Source organism: Danio rerio, chromosome 25 (assembly GCF_049306965.1).
Source record: "Danio rerio strain Tuebingen ecotype United States chromosome 25, GRCz12tu, whole genome shotgun sequence".
Taxonomy (NCBI): domain Eukaryota; kingdom Metazoa; phylum Chordata; class Actinopteri; order Cypriniformes; family Danionidae; genus Danio; species Danio rerio.
Genome location: NC_133200.1, coordinates 17,465,621 through 17,485,000, shown reverse-complemented (window position 1 = coordinate 17,485,000; position 19,380 = coordinate 17,465,621). Strand labels below are relative to the sequence as shown.

Genomic DNA, 19,380 nt, shown 5'->3' with positions numbered 1-19,380 from the left:
AAAAATACACGATTAGAGCAGATCCTCGAATCAAATATCGCGTTTGTCGCGAGGGGCATGAATGAATTCCCTGAATGAAAGAGCCAAACTGCAGTTAAAGTCCAACATTTAATAATTTGGCAAATAATTCCACTACAGATGTCCTTGTAGGTTAAACACCATCACTTTCTCCTGTGTGTATTTTGACTGAAACTCGCGCGTGCCCAAATAGACACTCCCACACCATCCCACTTTAGTTCCTTCGACACTACCCCCTAAACAGAGCTGGACACGCCCACTTTTCTGACTTTTTCCAAAGTAGAGGTGTGAAAACACCCTGCTGAAACGAGGGGGTTTCATGGCCCTTTAAAGGCAGAGAATAGGGCTGTCTTTGACAGCTTGCAACTTCATCTGCCACTTTCACTACAGTACATTTACATGGACATCATTACTTTGCTTTTATGATTAGGATAATACTGATTAAGAGTCTTCCATGTAAGCAGCGATTTTTGATTACCTCAAAGGATCAGGTGAGGCCCGAAATGCTGAGGTTTTTCTTTCCAATCGCCATGAAATGCCAAATTCCATTAAAACATCCTGAATGAAAATCTGCTGAATGAGAGTGAACTGCTGAACTGCAGTTAAAGTCTAAAGATTAAAAATGAAACGCCCGTAATGACCCATGAAACACTTGCGAAAATGCAGAATAGCTTGGTGGTGTGACATTCATTGTTTTATACTAAATCTGTCCTTCTAAAAGCGCGTCCTTGGTGTTATCCAAATTTTTTTGCACGTTAAACATGCACAGGGCCTGAGCAAGCTGAACTGGCACTCTAGGCAAACGGCATTCACACTGCCCTCAACCCGAATGTGAAAAAGAAAGTAACAAGGTAATAGGGTGTTTGTAGCGGATGAAACTGAAGACCAGTGGGTTCGCTCACTATTCCGCTGTCCAAGGCCGCCTAGGTCGCCTCTATGCACGCGCCTTTCCTGAACACATGTCAGCCACGACAGGAAATTATATATATATTAAGGGTGTAACGATACGCATATTCGTATTGAACCGTTCGGTCTGAGACTTTCGGTTCGGTGCGAACGATTCGTACCGAATGATTTAGACTAAAATCTAAAAAGATAAAAGGGATTAAGTACAAAAAAAGCCTGCAATGCTTGCCCCGCCTTCAGGCTCTTCTTATTGGCCCAATGCGCTAAAACAGAATGCAAATCCATTGGTTCATATTAGCTGTGAATCACTCAGTTCCGATGACAGGGAGCTACAGCCGTGAAAAATGTAAAGGTCTGGATACGAGAGGATGAAAACAACACTGGCAGATTTAGTTTTAGAAACCAGCTAGAGTTACAACTTATGACACATCTGATTAGTGATCGTGCTGAATGTCAATCCAGCATTTACACTTTTCGTAGAGTGGATAAAAGACTTCCAGTGGTTAAAGTCTGCTATGACTAAAGCATTTACCGTAAAGCCGGTGGGACAGAGTTTTCAGGTAACAGTTTGCCACTGAATCTACACATTTTAAGCACGAGAAGTTCTAACGTTATTTAATCCTTCATTTAATCATCACGATGCTGTCAGTTGTGGCACTGATACCGCCTCCACCATCGCATGCATTCACTAAGATGAAACTGATATTGCAGAAAAGACCATTACTGCTATTAAGGTAACTTATAATAAGTTATAATATCATCTATGCAATATCAGACAGCACCTGTGAGAACAGCACAGTGATTATTGTTAATTCAGTTCATCTCATTCACCTCAATCAGTGTGTGCAGGGCCGGGAGCGCATGTAGAGTTTTGTTTATTTGTTAGTGGTGAGTAGAGTGTTAATTTAGAATCTATTAATATTAAACGTGTAGTAACTGTTCATAATTTTTGGTGGGTGCGACTAAATTTTGTCTGCTGCACCTACATTTTTGAAGTTAGGAGCACCGGTGCTACCAAAAAAAAAAGGTTAATTCCGTTCTTTTATGTTAGTTTTAGTACATTAATAAAATTTAAATCAGAGAAATCATCTGGATTTGTAGAAATCCTCTGGAAATGTAGATATTTATTAGATAATATGTATACATGTGTGTGTATGTACGTGTATGTTTATACACACACACACACACAGATAGATAGATATGAATATGATACAGAATGCAGAAATTAGTTTAAATTAGTTGCTTGTGCTTAAACAACTAACTATAGAAACTATGTAAATATCTTTATTTTTTGTTTAAGCTATGCATAGTTTTAACTAATAAATAACACAAATTCTACAACAAATTTATTCAAATTTAAATAAAAATTAAGTATAAAAAATAATGAAAAATACGAACTATAATCATTTCACAAAAATATCAAGATAACACTTGTATGCATGCATATTGCATGAGTTGGTCGATTAGCATGTGTGGAACATTTTGGCTAATAATTTATGAAATGAAAAGTGTGTTTAGTAATGCGGATATTTATTTTTAGACTTTTTTTACTGGTAAATTAGCTGACTCCTTTAAATTTCAAATAAAGAAATGCAATTTTTTTTTGGCTTTTAGGAGAAAGCTAGTTTGGCACAGATTTGAGGGTCAATGTCCTGCCAACCACACGAGGGCGCTGCATGAACACTTTTGCCCTTTATTGCATATTTACACACATATTCAAACTCTGATTGTTTACTACAAATCATTGTCCATGACATCGCTGGAACACTTTGAGGTACATAAACAAGAAATATTTCAATAAAGGCAACTTTGTTCTTAAATAAATTAATTAACCCCAAAATTAAAATTTACTCATAATTTTTACATTTTATTCTCAAGTGGTAACAAACCTTCATGTTTCCATTTTCTGCTGAACCTTAAAATAAGATATCTTGTAAATTGGATACCATTGACTTTCGTTATAGGAAAACAATTGCTATGTAAGTCAATTGTTACCAATATTTAACATTCTTCAATCAAAATATCATCTTTTGCGTTTTAATAGAGGAAATAATTTCAAGCATGTTTAGATCAGTTAAAGGAAAAATATGTTCATGAACTGTTCCTTTAAAAATCTGAAAGGTGCTAAAATATGACACCCAGTGGTTGACTTGGGCAGTCTAAATTGGAAATATTTGATAGGACTTTACGCACCTTAGACTTAACGCACACACAGGATGCCAGATTGACGAAACCACTAATTTTTACATTTGTAATATTTGTATTGCTTGCAAATTTAAAACCAACCACAAGTTTATTTTGTATATCTTTGAATCTGCTTTTTTGATTTCCGTAGCCGCTGCTGTCCTCCGGGGTTCTCATTCAGGTCTGATGTAAAATAAGCTGCCCTTTTCCAAGACCAATATTTTCAGGGTGCTAAAATATAATTTTCATCATCTTCAGCTTAACCTCGCAAAAACGGAAATGCTTGTAGTTTCTGCCAACCCGACTCTACACCATATCTTTTTAATCCAGATGGATGGGGCAACCATTACTGCATCCAAAATGGTGAAAAGCCTTGGAGTAACGATTGATGACCAACTAAACTTCTCTGACCACATTTCTAGAACTGCTTGATCGTGCAGATTCGCACTCTATAACATCAGAAAGATCCGACCCTTCTTATCTGAACATGCAGCTTAACTCCTTGTTCAAGCTCTTGTTCTCTCCAAACTGGATTACTGCAACTCTCTACTAGCTGGGCTTCCAGCTAACTATCAAGCCTCTTCAGCTGCTCCAGAATGCAGCAGCACGAGTGGTCTTCAATGAACCCAAACGAGCACATGTCACTCCGCTGCTCATCCGTTTGCACTGGCTGCCAGTTGCTGCTCGCATCAAATTCAAAGCTCTGATGTTTGCCTACAAAGCGACTTCTGGCCTTGCTCCTTCTTATCTGCTCTCACTTCTGCAGATCTATGTGCCCTCCAGAAACTTGCGTTCTGTGAATAAACGTCGCCTCGTGGTTCCATCCCAAAGAGGGAAGAAATCACTTTCGCAAACGCTCAATCTGCCTGGTTGGTGGAATGAACTCCCTAACTGCATCAGAACAGCAGTCACCCGCTACTTTCAAGAAACGACTAAAAACTCAACTATTTAGTCTCCACTTCACTTCCTAATCTGCAATTGCCTCTCTGGATATCACACTAACTGTAACAAAAAAAAAAGTACTAATACTTTCCTTCTTAGACTTTACAGACCTGAAACTTGCCTATAGCACTTATTCATTGTTGCTCTTATAGTTGTGTAAGTTGCTTACTTGTCCTCATTTGTAAGTCGCTTTGGATAAAAGCGTCTGCTAAATGACTAAATGTAAATGTAAAATAATTGGCTAAGCTGGCAGTGGGTGGGGTTACAAAGAACAAAACAAAGACAGACTTTCTGACACAGAACGCAACAGAGAATATCTGACTTAAGCATTGTTTTTTTTGTTTTTTTTAGATAATCAAGTATGTTCACTTAAGCCTAGTTCACACTACAGGATTTTAAACATCAGCAGATCGCTGTGCTGTTCACACTACATGACTTGACTTTGTGTCTTTTAATCTCTGTGGTGTTCACACTACGCAACACTCCGTGAACGATCCACAAGAGGGGGGTCACACACTACATGATCTGACAACATCTCATTCCCCATCAGCTCATTCAAGCTACCAAACCACAGCCAATGAAAATTTGAGGGAGGAGTCGTCAGAAAAAAGCTGAACACTATTGGCTGCTTGTGTGCTGATTGCATCACTGACAGCTTTTCAAGCTTTGGAGAAAGCATTTAAAAACATCGTCAAATCAGCTGATTTATGAGCGGATTAATCACTCATCTGCAAGGTTTGAGTGGATAGATACACAGAGAGTTTTTAATTTTTGTAATTTTATAACTCTTTGAAATAAAACTTACATATTTATAACACCCTGCCGTTTTCTAACTATCAGTGTATTTCTTTCTGATATTGTTATTTTTTTATTACAAAACAGTAAAGAACTGAGCATTTCTGCCTTAAATTACCATATTGGTCAAAATGACTGCATGCATATTTGATTCTTTTCACTGTGACTTTAAATATGTGTGCATTTTCTTGCCTGGAAACTTCCTGCTAACATAAACAAAACTTTCTGATGGCAAAAACATCAATTTACTTCAGATATCTTTCAAAACAGCATATTCTGTGCTGTTAAATAGCTCCTGTTTGAAAGTGAAAATGAAAGCCAAGACCTTTAAGTGTTTTAGTATCTTAACTACATATTTATAGGCTGTATTACCAAAAAAATATTATATTTTTAGGGTAATGGTGTCATATGATGCCAGACATTCAAAGCTTAATTTTAATATCTCAATAATAGCTTTGAATGTAAATATGTTGTGACAATATGGCGTTTTATATGAGAACGGTCAGAATGAGCAGTATGGTAATTCTAATAGTTACACAATTCTAGTTCCACTGTTAATATATTCTACTCTCATGTCTGTGCTAACGCAGAATGAAGCGAGTGCACTGATGCCCATTCTGACCAATCACAGATGTTTCTGCTGAGCTCCTGAACACACAGGCATTCAGCTCATGCTGATATGCTCTCTTATTGGCTGTTGCTCGTCACTACATCTGACCACACGTGGGGTTGAGTCGGCCGACTGCTCTGGAATATTTAGCATGCTGAATGTTGGATTTCCGTCTGCGAGGTGTCGGCGACGCGTCAGCGAGCCTCGTTGATGCGTTGCTCAGTAGTTCACACATAAAGAGCGCCGAGCACCCGCAGATTTCCTCCCGATCACAGCCCGATCTGTCGGCGAGCTCGTTAACTTCCAAATCGGGCTCAAATCAGGCTTAAAATCCTCTAGTGTGAACTAGGCATTAGTAAGTTTCTTAAAAATCTGCAATGATATTTTGATGTTTTTATGCTTTTGAGAAGTCAAAAACCTACAAACAGCAATTTTACCATCAGATGTTTTATTTTTTATCACCTTAGCATTGTATATAGTGTCAGTTATTTACAATCTCTTATTTGCTCATATAGAAAGGTCTTTTCCAACACATCGGACTCTGATGGGAGACCGTCCAGAAGCCATCGAGGGCCAGGCCAAGCTCTTCAGAGTTCTTTCTGCCTTCGCCAGATATAATCCTCTGATTGGATACGTACAGGGTAATGAACGGTCTGTGCTTCTTCAAATGAGGTCACTGGCATTACTCAAATTTTGAACTTAGCGAGTGTTCTCTTGTGGCATATTAGAGTTCACTGCATACTGATTATTCAGTCTCCAGAGGGCAGTCAAGTTCCATCTTGCTACTTATTGTATGACATGGTCATAATATTGTTTGCCTTTTTTTTTCCTAAGGAGCTAATTTTGTTAGTTTGTCCTTGACATTCAGGCCATAATGAAAGCATGTGATGCCTTAAGGATTGTTCTTTCTGCTCAGGGATGTCCTATATAGCTGCTGTGCTCCTGATGATCTTGTCTGAAGAAGAGGCTTTCTGGGCTCTGGTTGCTCTGTTGGAGAAGCCCAAATATCTCTCAGAGCTTTTTGATTCATCCATGAAAAAGTGAGAGCTTCAACTGTACAGCAAAAATAGTTATTCTTTATTTTGTGTAAGCATCAGTTGGGAAATCTGCTTAAGTTAGTAATCATGTATATAGTGTAAATATTTGACTAATAATTTGACTTCCAGTAATTTATTGCTTGAATAGTCTTGTTTTCATTCAATTTACCTAGTTAAACATTGTATCTCTTGATTAATTTATTTTATTTCAGGATTCAGCATCAAGCGTTGGTTTTTCACCAGCTCCTGAAGCACAGGAAACCCCTGCTCTTCCAGCACTTGGTGAGAATTATGAACTATATGAATATTTGCTAAAAGAATGATTTGAGCACTTTTATTAAAAACAAACAAAACAAAAGCAAAAACTTAATCACAAAATATTTGATAGAAAATGTCCTTTTTATTCATATTTTGTAGATGCAGTATTTGTATGCTATTTTTTTTATTATCATATATGAATGTTACTATATATATATATATATATATATATATATATATATATATATATATATATATATATATATATATATAGTTCCCTTTTTGGCTTAGTCCTTTCATTAATCAGGGGTCGCCACAGCAGATTGAACCGCCAACTTTTTCATTATATGTTTTGCACTGCGGATGCCCTTTTAGCCGCAACCCAACACTGGGAAATACATACATACACTACCTGAAAACCATCTTGTCGTCGATCCTAGTTCAAAAAGCAACAAATAATAATTTGGAAAAGTGGCAGAAGGTAGATCTTTCAGATGAATCATCTGTTGAACTGCATCCCAATCATCACAAATACTGCAGAAGACCTATTGGAACCCGCATAAATCCAAGATTCTCACATTAGATGAAGGTCACATGTAGATCACATTCGATGAAGGATAAATCATGGTTTGGGTTTACATTCAGTATGGGTGTGTTGAAAGATCTGCAGTGTGGATGGCAACATCAACAGCCTGAGGTAACATGACATTTGTGCTGCCCATTACGTACATAATACACCACATTAGAGGGCAAAATCTTCATCAGAATAACGCTCCTTCTCATGCTTCAGCCTCCCCATCAAAGTTCCTGAAAGCAAAGAAGATCAAGGTGCTCCAGGATTGGCCAGCTCAGTCACCAGAAATGAACATTATTAAGCATGTCTGAGGTAATATGGAGCAACTGAATATGAATCCAAATAACCTTTGTGAACTCTGGGAGTCCTGCAAGAACGCTTTCTTTGCCATCCCAGATGACTTTATTAATAAGTTATTTGAGTCATTGCAGAGATGTACAGATGCAGTCCTCCAAGCTCATGGGAGTCATACACAATGTTAATTCTGTTTCCACTGCACCATGACTGCATATTCTATATTGCACATCATTTCTGTTCTGTGAGAAGAATTGTCTAAGAAAAGACAGACTTTACTGTCCTAATTAAATACTTAAAAATCAAGGCATGATCATATTTTATTTTGGTAAAATAAGCGTTATCTAGAGGTATGTCTTTTATATAAGCCATTTGTGCTACCAAATGATCAAGGAAAGGTCAAGTTATTATTTGTTGTTCCTAAATTTTGGATAGGTGACAGGATAGGTGTCAGGTAGGGTACATATACACACACACACACACATGTATGTATGTCTAGCTACATTTACACAGACATAATTACATAATACCTCTAAAATATACTGTGATTTATACTTGTATCTGTGTTTATGAATATCATTGCTGGCTCACATCCTAATCAGGACCCACATCCCAACACACTTTTATAGCAACAGAACCTTCTTTTTCCCTTAGTTTCTAAAAACCTAGATCTTGAAGGTCTCCACTGATAAAAAATGAGTACCTGCTACATAACACACTGTGCTTTAAATGTCTCAGCCCACTAGTGTTTGTATAGATCACTGTTTTTCTCTTGAGATCCGTTTCGCATTTACCGTCCCTCATAGATTTGTCATTGTGTCATAAATACCTCCTCCTGAGGGCTTTCAAATGAGCTCCCCTGTTTTTTTTTAGTGGTGTCTGTCTGCCTCCTCGGAGCATTTGTGCTGTTTGGTGAACTCTTATGGGATTTTCTTCTTGCAGTGTGTTGAGTCAGCGCAGCTGTCTAAAAGCTGAGCTACTAGACAGCAGAACAGGAGAAAAGATGATGCTGCTAACTCACAAACTGAGCAAAGTGCAACTACTTAGCGGAATACATCATTATATTAAAAAAATATATGTTATTAAGGCCCTTTTATACTTCAAACAATATCAAAGAAAGAACTGAAATGGCATAATTTCTAACAAATTTAGACTGAAACAGTTCTTTTTGCGTTTGTTTTGGCCCCAAAACACAATTAAGCCACCATTGGTCCTTGACAATTACCCCAATTCGAGGGCAACATCCAAAAGAGCATTACTAGCCATTTGAATACACTGGAGTGTCGAGTAGCAATAGCTGGTACAGATGCATACACATCTGTACAATCAGTTGCAGAAAGATTTTAAAGAGTCTGAGGGGGTCACACACTTGGCGAAAAAGTCCACATCTTCACGCCACATCTTCTCTATGGGTTTGCAGACACCGGTGGCATGATTCAGTGTCTGACCATGGCAAATAGAAAACAATGTGAAGATATGACACACTATGGTGCCGCTTTTCATGGAGATGGCTGTTTGACAGATGTTTATGAAACTCTTCTCTCTCTCAGCAGCCGTCGTTTTTGTGTTTAATGGTACTTGCAACAGCATGACCTCTTGACACATTTAAGACCCAGCCTACTCCATATATGTATCACTCAACCTTTTCTAACTTCTGTTTGCCCTCATGCGTGAATGAAAAGAACTGCATTTTGAAGGGGCCTTAAATTCACACTTTTGCTGTTACAAACTTTTATTCGTTCATGTGCCAAGTCCTATGTGTGTGTGTGTGTGTGTGTGTGTGTGTGTGTGTGTGTGTGTGTGTGTGTGTGTGTGTGTGTGTGTGTGTGTTTGTTTTTAATAATTATTTAAGTTGTTTATTTTTTTTTATTAATTAATTTATTTTTTTTGGTTTGGCCTATAAGTAAACCCTGACCTCTCCCTTTTTATTACTGTTGCTTACTCGGACAAACAGTTCTAATTGTTTTACAATGACAGTGTCCGTGTGAAAACCAGGGGTTTTGCTAGACATAACCCTCTACTAGGACACAGGCCCTCCTGTAAGTATGTATATACACACACACACACACACACACACACACACACATATATATATATATATATATATATATATATATATATATATATATATATAAAAATACATATAGATAGGAAATATATAAAAAATTTATTCTGGGATTATCACTGTTAAATTATACACTAAAGTAAATTAAAGCTTTTATTGGGGAACAGCAAGTTTTTACTGAGACCTGTGGCCTAATAAATAGATCTAGCAATGCCACTGGTGAAAACCTTTGTTTCTGATGCATTTCAAAAGATTTTTTTGATCCATTTTGGACATCTCTGAGGATTGTTTAATATATGAAAGATTTTAAAGTAAATGAAGTAAACTTAAATGAAGAAAGTGATCACCATGATTGCAATTCAAATTCTAGGATGTTTTCAGTTTGTACTGGCAAACATGTTATTGAAACCTTCTGATACCGGCGGTTATATCCTTATACACAGCGGCATAAATTGGTCATTTTAAAATTCAATTCTAGCTTTAATTAACCAACGCAGTTTTAAAAAGCATGCTTCTATAATTAAGCTCATTTCTGGACACTTTTGATTTTTTGATTAAGTTTTTGGATTGTGCCATCTGTGACAATTACTCAAGTGCTCATAAATCTAATGCAACACATTTAGATTTGGATATGTGTGTATGCTTTTTTGCAGTTTATAATTTTTTTTCATGTTTGCATAATAAATATGACCTGTTTTTAAAGACAAATCCTGGGTATCAGACATTGACAGCAGTGTGTTGTTGTTTAGGAGACTCTCGGGGTGTCTTGTGTGCATTTCATCATGCAGTGGTTTCTCACTCTCTTCACCTCTCTGCCGTGCTGGGACTCAGTGTTGGCCATCTGGGATCTTATAATGCTGCATGGTATTAACCCCTTTTTCTTGTTTGTGCTACAAAAATACCATCTCAAGTGTCTAGCTGGCATATTTACTTATCAAAGTGTGCAATTTTAGTGCCGTTTCCAAACAGGTTTTTCTGAACGCGATCTGGTTAAATCTTGGTGTTTTTTTGCAGGATTGCAGGCTGTATTTCGCACCGGGCTCACCATTATTCTGCTTCTGGAGTCTCGTATTATGATTATGACTGAGGAGGCCACAGTTTTACCTCTTCTACTGCGAGTGCCTATAGACATGTGAGTGCCCTGATATTAAATGATCATTTTCATGTTAATGAGCTATAACTGATAGTCAGTGTAAACATTTTGCTTTTAGGTAAACAATCATAAATCATTAATTGTTAAAAATGTTACATTAAAATTTAATCATTAAAATGTTACAGGGGAATACTGGCATCACAAAAATATCAGCTAAAATATAAAAAACGGACATTTGTTTTGAGGTTTGCTTAAGTTTACATAACATTTGGTAGTTTTTAATTTTTAATTTAAAGGATTTAATAGATATGGATTTCAATAAATTCAATGTTTGTTCATTTATTTATTATTTATTAACCTATCATCCAACATGTACCACGTGCACATGCACTGAATTTTGACAATTTTGTATCTCCACTGACTTTTACAGTACAATATGATGGATTAAGATAATAGAAAACAAAAATATCAATTTAGTAGTTTTGATAAATAATTTGTTTTTATATTTACTTTCTATATGTGCTATGATAAAACAATTTTAAAAAGCCCCTATCATGCATTTAAAAGGGGTCATATTTTAGTTTTTAGGGGTCTAACATGTATGCAAGGTCTAAAACCCTTTCATTGTCTTATAATGTGGCTTTTTTTACCTAATTATCCCATGAACTCTCATATGATTCGTTCAGTGATTCATTTGTTCCCAAACCCCTCCTTAGCGTGATACTAATCTGCGCTGATTGGTCCGATGACCCTGTCGGTTGTGATTGGTCGACTGCTTTCAGCACGAGACAGAGAAATGCTCAACCCGGCTAATCAACAATTTTGAAGTAGTCAGATTGCAGATTGTGAGCCCAATGCAGGAGTGTATTAAAGCAATGCAGATAAACACCAGTATATTGCTCTATTCTTAACTTTAAGTTGAAAACAACGACACACATTCGGTATTAATTCACACAGTAGCAAAAGCTGAACTATTTTGCCGCACATGTGTAGGAACAGCTGACGGTGGCCATAGCAACGTCAAACGGCAATGGAACACGAGCTCACAAACAAAGTGGCACACGTCCCATTTTCAGCGTGTTTTTACACACGATATGAGAATATAAAAAGTTACGCAGATATAATACAAGTGGGTACAATTAACAAAACACAATTAAATACATAAGTTGCAAGCTAGAGAAAACAAGGAGGCAACCATTTTTATTATACTTACACATATAAAATGAAGGAAGAAACTGATCCATAAACTGTGCCTTGTGAAGTTCCTGTCAAGCTCTTCAAAGTGCTATATAGTCTTTTCTGATTCTCCCTTTTACAAACGGTCAATAAATTCCCCGTTGTAATTGAAAAAATGACTGGAACACAGCACGGGCTGGGGCTATAATGCTGAGGTATTTTTGTAAAGATAAACTTCAAACACTGACTCTTCACAGCCTCATCTTCGGGTAGGGAAAATAACTAATTTTTTCACGACATGATTCAGCCGGGATCTGCTACAGTGTCTTCTTTCTTTTCTTTTTACAGTATTTGTGGGTGGGGCCGGGGGGTTCAATTTTCTTAGGTCTGCGGGGCAGCAAATGGGCGGGGCTTGATTTCTCTATCGTCGTCACACCAGCATGGCTAAAGACTTAATGCAGAGACGATTCATTCGAACCACTATGAGTTGACCCTTTTATAGATGAATCGATAGTTTTAAACACGATGCAATTTTCAGATTCAAGCCTTAGCTGGATATTTCACTTTACTTAGAGCTGTGTTACACACTGCATGAGGTCATTTTCAAAAACCCAAAATGGGGGCTCTTTAAGAGACCACTTAAAATGTAGGTATGGGTTCAAGTAAAATGCTGCTGTTTTTTTTACGGTCTGATTTCTTCCACATTTCTTGTCATTTAAACATTATGATTTCAGAAAATAATGGCTGATCAGAATAGCAGTTCAGTAAATGTTTGATAAATGTTGTAATTGATTGAAAATCAGAATTATTCTACCAAAACTAGGTTTCTTAAAGTATTGAACAAAACATGGGTATTGTGTTGCCTAAAAGTGTATCTAAACCTCTGATGTGTGCGTGTGTGTGTGTGTGTGTGTGTATGTATGTATGTATGTATGTATGTATATATATATATATATATATATATATATATATATATATATATATATATATATATATATATATATATATTTTTATTATTTTTTTTTTTTTAATTTTTTTTTTTTTTTGCAAAAAATAAAGTCAGCTGTCTTAAAAATATTCTCAGTTTCTCCATTTTATTTTTGCATGATTTTATATGTTTAAACAAGTTAAACTAGATTTTTGCATGCTTAAAGATGGAATGAAACATAATATGCAGTATAAAAATAAATTTGCTAAACTTTTATTTACATATGAGGAAACATTAATGCTTTTCTGTCGACAGACTTCAAACATAAATGTATGGGATTTGATGACTGATATGTTTATGTGCTGATGTAACAGTTGCTATGGTGATTTGCCCATGAGTTCCACTTGAATTACTCGAGCTGAACTCAGATATATAAAGCCAGGCTATATTGTCAAGTTGTTAAATAGTTTCTAAGGCCGCTGTATATACAATACTCTGTGTAAAGAATCCTTTGACTGAATGCAAACCAGATTCCTTTTATACGCTTATGCACAAATAACACTCGTGTTTGCGAATGGTTTTCAGTTCACATTCAAAATCGATATTTGTTGTGGCTTGGCAAGAGACGCTTCTGCCCATGCGCTTTGTCAGCCACTTTACAGGATTATAAGGGCAAACGAAGCCATTTGCCGGTTTCAAAGGGGATATTTGGCATTGACATGCAGATGGCAGTCAGCACAAAGCTCCTACACATCAGGGAACGGGTTCACGTTGCTCGCCTGGCACCACGGCACTGCCGACAAGGTCAAGCCTAAATGCCCCGCTCTGATTCACAGTATCAGGATTTTGCTGGGCAGAGAAATGAGCCGTCTGAGAACCAAGCTCTTGCCTTAAGAGGCCAAAGAGTGAAGCGGAAGAAAACAAAGCGGCCAAAAGAAAAACAAGTAGTTTTGCCTTAACTCTTAAAATGAATTCAAGAATACAACTTAAGATGGTTTATAACAGTATTTGATAGGATTGTTCACCCATAATTCAAATTCTGCCATCATTTACTGACTTACTTTAAAACTGGTTGAGTTTCTTCTGTTAAACACAATACAAAAATATTAAAGAATTTTGTAAAAAAACAAAAAGAAAACACCCACTCCCTGATTTTGACTGACATTTTTCCAAATGTCTTGGTTTGTTTAACAGAAGAAATGAATTTATAAACATTTAGAGTGAGGACATTTGAATTTTTATGTGATCTATCTCTTTAAGTTTCTGAAACCCGTCATAGCCCCTAATCACACAGAGTGCCTTCTTTTGTATAGAGAGCTGCCGATTTAAATGGTTTTCAATCGGCAACTAGTTTTTTTGCAACTCTTCTCAACGTCACACACTCTTAACACCAAGAGTATTGATACAGTGGGTGCCTAGCAACATACAAAACACAGCACACTGCTCTTTTATAAAGTCATCAAAATTATGTTTTCAGAACTGAAAAGCAGTGTGATCGGCCCCTAAAACGTCCAAGTGAAGTTGGAGACCAGAACATCTAATACTTGGGCATTAAAAAAACAAGCCCATAAACGCATCAACTTTTTAAGAAAACGTATTAAAATAAAAAAATACCTGATTTAAAATGTAATAAATGAGGACATCATTAATATAGTAAATATTTTGAAATAGAGAAGCATATATATATATATATATATATTAGTGCTGTCAATCGATTAAAAAAAATTAACTAATTAATCGCACTTCTAAAAAAAAGTAATCGCGATTAATCGTATTTAAAAGACTAAAACTTGTAATTTTGTCTATTCGAGTGTAAAATGAATGTAAACGCAAGACAAATACTGTTTAAATTCAAAATATAATTCATTATTAGAATTTTTGTTCACTTGTAACACAGATTTCTTTATGTAAACAACATACCCACAATAAACCATCAAGATCCTGGCTTGACAGCCATATTTATTACAGAAATAAAACAAAGGCATGTTAATGACATTTGAATTTCAAAACAATCAATGCCAATAAGGAAAACATTGATTTCCATATTGGATTCTAAGTGGACTGCAAAAAAAAGCCAAAATACAGTCATTGCAGATATGGAAAATTATAATAATAATAATAAACTGTTGAAAATCTGTGCATGCGAACATTCTTTGTCATTTGTAAAATAAAGACTTGCAAGTTAAGGAAACAGCATTATAGGAGGAAGTTGCTGCGGCCTTGGTGCAGATTAAAAGTTTAAAAAGTATATGTATATGGACAGATAGGTAACTAGATAGAATAGACAGGAATATATTGATGTGTGCCCCTCTGCAGAGTGCAGACGCAAAAGCCTGCTCTCCCGCAGCGCGAACTCGCGTGTGAGAAACAGGCGTGACTCTCGGCTATTTTGACGAATACACACCTACGTTACACAGAGCCCAACATGGAAGATTGTGATTGGGTCAGCCCAATGTCAATAAAGAAATGAACTAATGGGCTGCAGATTATGTCACACAGGCGCTCTGTCTGGAAAATAAACATCTTACTTTCAGAGCGTGACAGCTCACACAGCACCATCAATTATTGAGGCAGAAAGACATGACAGTCTGCTAAGTGTTTTATGGGCCGATCAGATCATAAGAAGATGATCAGCCCGGCCCCAAAAGTACGTCGAAACGGCGGTAAACTGCCCAGCGTCTGCCCTGGCCACAACAGGAAAAAAAAAAACTGCGTTAATTGCGTAAATTTTTTTTAACGTGTTAATTATTTCAAATTAATAGCATGCTTTAACGTGTAATTTTGACAGCGCTAATATATATATATATATATATATATATATATATATATATATATATATATATATATATATATATACACACACACACACACACACACACACACACACATGCACACACTATTATATAACTTTATTAACCTCTTATGTTTATATTTAGTTATTTCATGCTTAAAGTGATTATCTATCCTTTGCCATAAGTGAAATTACCTTATCAAAACATGGGAGCCTATGAAAAATGCTTATTTTAGAAGAAAATTTTATATTGCACTAACAAGGTTTTTGCATCTGAACTCTTCATATATACAGTTGAAGTCAGAATTATTAGCCCAAAAAGAGTTTTAAACCTTTGCAAAATGTAAACTATTAGTCAGTATTTCCACCTGCTGTGACAAATTGTCAGTAATTTTTAAAACCAAAATTATTTTACCAAATCATACAGAGATCAAGTAAAATAAGGTTTTTCAACCTTTGAAGACTTCCAAAATCTTTGAAAAACGTGAAGAAATAACCTCTTTAACATTGTAATTGTGCAATTTGTTTTATTTGAATAGTATTTAATAATTTTGATGAAAAACTATCATATATGTTTAAACTTTAACATTATTTTACACAAATCTTTTAGAAATAAACAAAACTCTAACCATTGTAAACTTGACATTTCTTTCAATCACAAGTAATGTTTTTTTTTGTTTTGTTTATTTTTTTTTCTCCAGCCAGCATGACTGAATCTGCAGTTTAATTTCTGCATTTCATGTGGAGTTGTTCTTATGTAATCTTTAAATCAGGGAGCCACAGTTTGACGTCAGCTCAGTCTGGCTCTTTACTGTCCACTGTGATGCGGTTAGACAATGCCAGTCCTTCAGAAGAGGGACAAAACTCACCCGCTCCTCTTGCCATTCAGTCCTGTTGATGTGTTGCCCACTAAAAAGCCTTGACAGACCATTTGTGTGCGCTTTTTTTTTTTTTTACTGACAAGGCCACTTCAGGGCTTACGTAACTCACAGTGACGTTAAACACAGGCAGGCACAGGGACACTGTTGGCTTTTAATAGTAAGAGAAAGAAGAGATTGAGTGGCTTTTTCTTTTTTAAATCTGTGACGTTATCATTTCTAGTTCGCTGGCTGCGGCTTAAAACAAATTTTTGTCCAAATTGATTAAAGCATGCAATAATGTTACAAAACCATTTATAAAAAAGGCCTTCCTTTTTGGCCAGTGTCAAGTTTTTATAATATGATGATTTAAATAGTGTACTTTTTAAAATGTATAATTATTTATGCTTATATTATTTGTAATTACAAATATTATATTATACAATTAAGGAATTGTCATTGCGATTTTAAAGTAAATTGTCCAGATATTATTTACTATATAAGTAAAATGTCCTAAATCAACTTTTTTGTCCTAAATCTCAAAAGCTAAATTTTAGGCTTTAAAAAGTCTTGAATCTACTGAAATGTTCAGAATTTTCTTTTGTTCGTGTGTAGCTGCCCAATCTGGCCCTTAGCAGCCATACAATCATCAACAATCCATCTCAATAAGACTTAAAAATAGCATTTAATTACTTTCCCTTACAGTAACATTTTAAAACGTTTCCTTACAGTGACATGCTTAAAAGTTCTCCATTTATTTACTGCAGAGGATACTGACCTGACCTAAATTGTTTTATTATTAAATTATTATTATTGTAGACTGCAGTAATTGACAACCATGTTTTGTACTATTCTTGGTAAGGTTTTTAGGGTTTGTGAATGGATATATTTGAGAAAAAAAATTATAATAAAACAAAGTGTCTATTATTGTATTAAGGGAAAATATTCTGTTATTGTATTAAGGAAAAATATTTTCTAACTGGGATATTTAAAAAAATTATCAGCATTTAGCCTTGTATAAGTCTAAAATTTTAATTATAATAGTTTTAAAAGTGTCTTAAGTCTTTTATTTAACTTGGTGAAACCTGCAGAAACCCTGCATTTTACTTTGTAAACTATACAAATGTTATTTTGAGAAAAGTGACACTATAAAGTGTCACAAATCTACAACTATGTAAATCTAAAAAGTTGTGCTATTACATTTGATTATTATGATGAAATGTATTTACACAGTATAAAATTGACTATACTTGTAAAACATATTTATAGAAATATTTTGATGTAAGTAACTTGTTTGTTTGAATTTAGTTTTATTTATTATATTTGTTGTTGTTTTGGAAGACCTTTTGCAACGAAGCTGACATGGCATTAAAAAAATGATATGAAATTATTCAATATGATACGGTACTTATTTACTAGTGCGGGGCGAAAAATGAATCACGATTAATTGCATAAAATAAAAGTCTGTTTTGACTTAAACTATGTGTGTATACTGTGTATATTTATTTTGTATATACCTGTATAAATATACACATGCATACATATATTTGAGAATTTTTATTTATTTATATTTAAATATAAAATAAATATGTATGTGATACAGATTATATATATTTTTAAATGTCTATGTAACAAAATAGTTTTGCTTTTATGTGCGAGTGTATCACATATGGATAATAAATAAATATAACACACAGATAAATTGTCAAAAACTTTTATTTTGTTGAATTAATATTTGCCCTGCACTATTATTAACATTCACTATATTGAGTTGTTTAATTTATTATTATCAGACAGTACATAGACAGTAAAAGGTTACACTATATTATTTATAATATCTGTATATAATTTGTGTTTAGGTTGTTAGGTTTAGATTCTGTGAAGGTTATATTTATATAAGTATTTTAAAGATTATAAGTGCACTATTTTACTATTATCCTAAAGCAATGTTAAATAAATAAAACCATAAATAATGGGTTATAAAAAAAGCATTAAATAATTTTCTAAGTACTCCCCCATTCCCCCACTCCCCCCCTTTACCGCAATAACCAGCCTGATCTGATGAAAAAGCGGAACTATTTTACAGTTTGTGAGTAAAGTGACTAATTCCTGTGAGTTTAGTTCTACGAAAATATATGATTTTAAAAAGGAGGCGTGGCACCAAACCCCGCATTTAAACCGTCATTTGGGATAAGTAAATCATACAAAATTGCACAAATGATATCATCCCAATTCATACAAATTAGCCACTAAATTCGAAAGGGTACGAATGTAGTTTTGTACTACATGTTTGTCAAACTAATTTGAATGTTTTGTCTATATTTAATGGTATGGTGTCCAGCTGTCACCATCGTGTGCTGATCCCAGCGCTCTGGAGCACAGACCTTCAGGAGTGGGAAATCAACTGCATGAACAGCCTGGTATTGGAGGAATTGGACAGCACACAGGACGAAGGTAAACTCATACCCACAATCCCACAGTCAAACATCCCACAATGAACACGCTTGTTCTCGCCATCCAAAACATGCGCACAAATTCCAGTCTGGCTTACATAAGACCTCGTCTTTTGTCCCGCTTGTTTGTTTAGTGTACATATGAGCCCACCTCCAGTACAGTATGTCTTCCCATGAGCCTCTGCAAAAGTCTAAGGTGCTGTAAGCAAGACTCTGGGTTCAGGACTAAGGGTCAAGTGTAATGGGCTGATAGAGACTTAATCTCTGCGCTCATCTGCCTCCCCGTGGGATGCTTTTTGACTGGATGAGCCTGTAAGTGAGGCTTTTTGGAGACAAAATGTCAGCGCTATCTCACGTTGGCGCCTGGGGAGGGCGTACAAAGCGCACTGTTAAGTGTGC

The 19,380-nt window shown here is 35.5% G+C and overlaps 1 protein-coding gene across 1 annotated transcript in view; it reads left to right on the top strand.

The window, feature by feature from the left end:
* si:ch211-266k8.4 overlaps positions 1-19,380 on the top strand; it is an 80,129-nt gene that overhangs the window by 3,446 nt on the left and 57,303 nt on the right. The window contains exons 5-10 of the mRNA XM_682696.10: positions 5,971-6,096; positions 6,372-6,495; positions 6,705-6,774; positions 10,433-10,547; positions 10,698-10,815; positions 18,870-18,982. Coding sequence (XP_687788.6) covers positions 5,971-6,096; positions 6,372-6,495; positions 6,705-6,774; positions 10,433-10,547; positions 10,698-10,815; positions 18,870-18,982 — 666 coding nt within the window. The remainder of the gene's footprint in view (positions 1-5,970; positions 6,097-6,371; positions 6,496-6,704; positions 6,775-10,432; positions 10,548-10,697; positions 10,816-18,869; positions 18,983-19,380) is intronic.